Source organism: Nicotiana tabacum, chromosome 20 (assembly GCF_000715075.1).
Source record: "Nicotiana tabacum cultivar K326 chromosome 20, ASM71507v2, whole genome shotgun sequence".
In the NCBI taxonomy this organism is placed as follows: domain Eukaryota; kingdom Viridiplantae; phylum Streptophyta; class Magnoliopsida; order Solanales; family Solanaceae; genus Nicotiana; species Nicotiana tabacum.
The window spans coordinates 7,252,792-7,258,791 of NC_134099.1; the positions used below are offsets into that span (position 1 = coordinate 7,252,792).

General features: G+C 32.2%; 1 protein-coding gene across 1 annotated transcript; it reads left to right on the top strand.

Moving 5' to 3' along the window:
- Positions 1-1,376: 1,376 nt before the first annotated feature.
- LOC107788052 (uncharacterized) lies at positions 1,377-2,937 on the top strand. The gene has a single exon (XM_016609701.2). The coding sequence runs from the start codon at positions 1,636-1,638 to the stop codon at positions 2,767-2,769; it is 1,134 nt and encodes a 377-aa protein (XP_016465187.1). The 5' UTR covers positions 1,377-1,635; the 3' UTR covers positions 2,770-2,937.
- Positions 2,938-6,000: the final 3,063 nt, after the last annotated feature.

Genomic DNA, 6,000 nt, shown 5'->3' on the forward strand with positions numbered 1-6,000 from the left:
TGCTCATCTCCGACATGGACGTAGGTCAATTGCCCGAACCACGTTAAATATTTGAGTTTCTCTTGGTAGATTTCTCTTTTGTTGAGGCATTTATCGTCGTTCAAGGTTTGCTTTACTAGCTTTCGCATGACACCTCATTATTTTGGTCTCAACAAGGCAAAACAAACATGATCAACCTTTCCTTCAAGAGATAGGAGAATTTTACATCAAATGTATACGAGAAAAATGTTGGGTATATAAGTAAATAAGCGTTAAACTCTAATACGTTTTAAAACTGTGCGAACCTAGGTTCAGAGCGAACAATAACACTAGGTCGAACGGTTACAAAAACTAACAAGAAAGACCTTAGTGTTAGTCGAAAACTTAAGAGATTTAGAAGTGAAAGTGACATATAGACAGGTAGTCAAAGAGCAAGGTCTTCAAAGTTCCATAGGTGCTAAAAGCAAACAAGTTTTGATATTGCTTGATTTAATAATTGTCCTTCACTCTTTAGCTTTCATAGCTATACCAATAGGTTTGGGCAACATCTACCCCCTTTTACTCCCTAATTTCTTAGATCTCTATCCAAAAGGCCCACAAAAAAAAAGGGTTTTTAATATATTAGTTAGTCAAAAATAATCACAGCCAATTAAATACATAAAAAAATATATACTAATTATGTATATAAAAAAATAAAAATAGTATATATACATATATATTTATCGACTATTATTTGGACGCTACAATACTATGTAAATTTCCCCCAAAAAAATCACCTACATCATGCCTGAGCTAGGTCCAGTTACTATCAGTATCTCACCTGCTATCACGTGGCAGTTTCACATACTCACATTCAGTCTACTCTCTTATCCACTTGCTCTAAAACTTAAAAGCAAAAAAAAAAAGAAAAAAAAAAGAAAGAAGGTTTATTGTTTAAATTCAGTGCGTCGACAAAACAAAAAATATTTACACGATAAAATTACTTACACATTTTTTACGAGAAAACTTAATTGATTACTTGATAAAAATTATATATATTATTACGTAAAGTTTTCTTATGTCTTTAGTATAACTTGAATATAAATAAAATATATCACTTCTAGTTCACCATTCACGCTAAATTCAATGAGGTTAATTTTTATATGATGATATTTAATAGAATTTTTATTTTTCAAGTCATCTACTCTTATCGAAGTAATCACAAGATAACTGTTTGTAAAAGCGGGATTAGTAATATGAAAAATAATTAAGGCAATTGAACTGCTAGAATATGTTAAAGTATAGTGTAAAGATTCCTTATACCCTAACCAAATTTAATTTGTTGACAAAATCCCATATATAAATAGGTAACTTTTTTTCTCACTTTCCAATATGATCTATTCCTGATTCCACAACTATTTTTCCACCATCATTCCATTTCTTTCTTTCTTCCTCCACTGCTTTAGTCATTCAAATGTGTTATTAGTCAAGCCCTAGTCTCTACCCTATCCCTCTCCTACAACTTCATCTTTTCCTGCTTTATTCCTCTCACCAAATACATATTCAATATTATGGAATAAAGATCACCTAAAGTTTCTTGATAACTTGCAAATATAACCAAAACCCTAGCTTGATTGACCAACTTTTTGACACTTTGCTACTTAAAAAACCTTATACATGTTTCCCAAAAGCAACATCAATGACCCTTTTTCCTACTCCTCACAAGAATTGCTTAAACATTCTTATACACATGATGCTTATCATCAAAACCCTAGTTCAACTTCAATAATAGTAGAAGATCATCCATTTTTCTTGAATAACTTTCCTTCTCCATTTCTTGATGAACATGAATCCCCATTAAGCCAAATCTTTTCCCATCAACAACAACAACAACAACAAGAGCTAGAGGCTAGTGATCACTATCATGACACTGAAGGTGATCCTAACACTTCAAGATTTGGACGTGCTAACGTGAAAATCATAGAAGACCAGAGTTCAAATCCCAGTGCTGAGCATGTATCGCCATCATCAAAGAAGAGAAAACTAAGTGCAAAGCCTCGAAGGAGAACAGGAAAAAAGGATAGGCATAGCAAGATTTGCACAGCTCAAGGTGTGAGAGATCGAAGAATGAGATTATCACTTCAAATAGCGCGTAAATTCTTCGATCTACAAGACATGTTAGGGTTTGATAAGGCAAGTAAAACTATAGAATGGTTATTTTCCAAGTCCAAGAATGCCATCAAAGAGCTCTCAAGAAACATACCACAAGAGATCAATAATAGTATAGGTGATCAAAACAACATAATGAGTGAGTCCCATATATTGGAATGTGAAGATCATCGAAAATTGAGAAAAATGGAGTTAAAGGAGAAGCCTAGAGCAAAGGCAAGGGAGAACACCAAAGGAAAAATGATGATCAAAGGCCACAAAAAGGGCAAAGAAATGTATGAGGCAAACCCTAAAAATGTCAATAAATTAGGGTCAAACTCTCAATCTCTTGAAAATAAATTTGCTAATGTTGGGATCATGGAAAGTTATTTAGGGGGTACAAGTTCTTCAATTAGTTCTATATTTGATTATCAGAATAGTGGAGTCAGAGGAGGCAATATAGATTATTTTGACAATTGTTACATGGGATTTCTTGAAAATTGGGACAACAAAAATTCCAACATCAGCTGCAGTACTACAACAACAAACGAGGTACAAATCCCATTTGCAGGTAATAACAACACTAGCTCAATTTATTTGGACAATTCCAGGTATCAATTTCAGTTTCTGGACCAAGAAAATCATTTCTCCTGCAGACATTAGGACTGGAATAAACTGTAATTTCATACTCTAGATTTTATTGTGTTACTATATCTTATGTTACAACCTGTTTTTTCTCCTCTTTTTTTTTGTTGATTTATGGAATATGGCAAAGTCTGGTATTTTGAACTTTGCTGCTTGAATGTAGAAAGACAGTGTGCTGAAAATTAATAAAAAAAATTATCTTTGATTAAATTGGATATTTTAATTTCTTCTGTTTCCAGATTTAATATGTACTACTAGTAGTCTAGTACTATACCATTTGTTTATAGTCGGTACATTTTTTCACATATCTAGGTGGATTTAATTAGGTCAAGCACGGCTCTCAAAGTTGGAGATTTTTCTCTAGTATTTTTGAATTTTGTCAGAATAGGATATCCTCCTATATTGTTAGTAGCTTAGCTGTAAGAAATGATTGAAGACTTTGAACTTCATAAACTTTGAACACTCAAGACGAATTAATTACGCCTCAATCTCAAACTAGTTAAGCACAACTATATGAATATTCCATTTTGCTTAGATCCATTTATTATTCAAAAGATTCATTAAAGTTAGATTATATTTACTTTGATTGTCAAATTACGGCAAAACTTATCCTTAACCTGGATTTGGGACCATTAATTTAAACTTTGCAAAGCTCATGCAGATGGAAACTAAATTAAGCTAAGGATTTTGCTAATGTAAGTCAACTAGGGGAGGATGTAGCTTATAATTAGCTATGAACGGATTCAACTGAACATATTATTTTTTACATACATAATGTGTGTGTGTATATATATATATATATATATATATATATATATATATATACACACACACATATATATGTGTATATACTGAAATTTAACAAAATATAGTATTCTGAACTCATTATTTCAAAAGTGTAACAAGATCGTGCTAAAAGCATTAATGATTGAACCCATCAAGTTTAAATCCTGAATTCGCCTCTGACTACAATAAAAAAAATAAAAGGCTTTTTCATGCTGAAATTCGTAGATTTTAGGATCATGATTAGATTTGGTCTAATCCTATTTGCAATTTAGTTGCTCAGATCCAACTTATGTTTGATCTTTGTCCCAAACTAACACTAATTAAGCTACCTTAATTTTTCCTAGTAATGCATGTACCAAGATAAAGGCTTTTTCATGCTGTAGGTTTAGCTTGTCATTTTAATTTCTATGGGAAATTGCTGGTTAATTAAGGGTTGTTATGTAACTTATGATCAAGATTAGATTTTATCTAATTCTATTTGTAATTTAGTTACTTAGATCCAATTTGTGTTTGATCTTTGTCCCAAACTAACACTAATTAAGCTAGCTTAATTTTTCCTAGTATAGAACATGTCTCAGATATATATCTTTTCCTAGTATATAATATACGCGAATCGTGAAAGCAACCACTAATGCTTGCAATATGGTAGACTCTTTATATAATACTCATTAAGGTGCGACCCTTTCCCAAACCTTGCATGAACGCGGAATACTTTATGCACCGAGCTGTCTTTTTATATAATATATGTCTCATATTCCATGATCACTTCTTATTCAAACTGCTGTAAGAAGTAAATCTATACAGCAGAGTGGTATTAATGCGTGGTTTATTATTGCTTGAGTGGGACTTCAAGATTTTCTAACTAGTCTCTTTGTTTCAACAAGTCAAATGCAATTTCTACCCTATGAATTGAAGAGACATTAATGTTTCCTTGTGGTATATTTATTGCCTGGGTCAGGTCCCCTACATTATTTAACATTGACTTTTTTCTGTACCCTCAACGTCCTGCAGTATCTTAATTATTGAGTTGTTAACTTGTTATATTGCCAAAGTAAAAGACACATAGCTCAAAATAATATAAGCAACATATATAAGAGAGGATACAATATATTGAATGAAACTTTATGTGCAACTTTCACTCTTTAATTTCTTGATTAATTAGAGTAAGATGTGCCATCCTTGTGATAAAAAATTTCAAATGAGTGGGTATTGGGAATGCTTGCAACTTTTCTTTGTGTTTTATATCTATTTTAGAGTACTTACAACTGAACGAACGGAGACAATTGGGGCAACGGTAAAGTTGTTTCTGTATGACCTATAGGTCATGGGTTCGAGCCATAGATGCTTGCATTAAGATAAGTTGTCTACATCGCATCCATTGGGGTACGGCCCTTCCCTGAACCCTACGGGAACACAAGATACCTTGTGCACCGAGCTTTCCTTTCCTTGTATTTTTCTGTTTTGACACAACAATTGCTTAATAGTATGAGTTTTGGATTTAAGTTATCTACGTTGACAGCACAAAGAATATTTACATTATTGATGTAAATTAAATATGTTGTCGAGGGTCTTCCAGAAATAACCTCTCTGCATTACTAAAGGTATGGGTAAGGTTTACGTATATACTACCCTCTTCAGACCCCACTTGTGAAATTACACTGGGTCTGTTGTTCAGTAGCCACATAGAGTGAACACCCTTTATCGGAAAATTATACTAAGTATATAAAAGTTATACTACAACGTATATAGGTCAAAAATTACTTTTTGAAAATATATATTAAATTTCGAACATCCTTCGTAAAATTCATGTCTTCGCCACTGTTGTTTGTTGTTGTTGTTATGTAATTTAACATGTTATAACATATTATTTAATTTACTCAATTACTCTACTCTCCAGATTATTAGATTATGTTTGTTATAAACAATTACCTGCTATTGCCGGTAAATTTCTCAAGTGAAAACTCAATATGTATATCAACCATAGCAGTGAAAAGAAATAAATTACAAATACTGTTGCATTCAATAATATGCTGAATAGAAGTATGCAGAAGAACTGACATATTGATCTTACTAGAGGGAAAACTTGTTCCATCCAATTTTTCACCCTTATTTCTTTTGTTGTTCTGATTAAATGACTCTAGTTTTCTGCTATTCTAGTTACTGTACCTCTGAGTTTATACATAGAAATTTTACAGAATGAGGATTGACGGAAATACTTTAGTTCTGCATTGTTATATCCACTGATGTGCACAACAATCAAATACTGTTATTACTACATATATAGAGTTTGTCTTCAAATCTGCAAAATGAAACCTTGATTGTACTTTTGTTTCTCCACTAGCTGCTGATAATTTAGGTTTAAATCTTGAATTAATGGGGATTAAACCTAACAAGCTGTCTAAACTAATACACCTAGTTGGACTTAAGATGTTATAGTACTACTTTGTTTAAGGGGTCGTTTGG

What these genes read in the sequence shown, in the direction of transcription:
- LOC107788052 (XM_016609701.2), top strand. Translation starts at nt 1,636, where the DNA reads ATGTTTCCCAAAAGCAACATCAATGACCCTTTTTCCTACTCCTCACAA.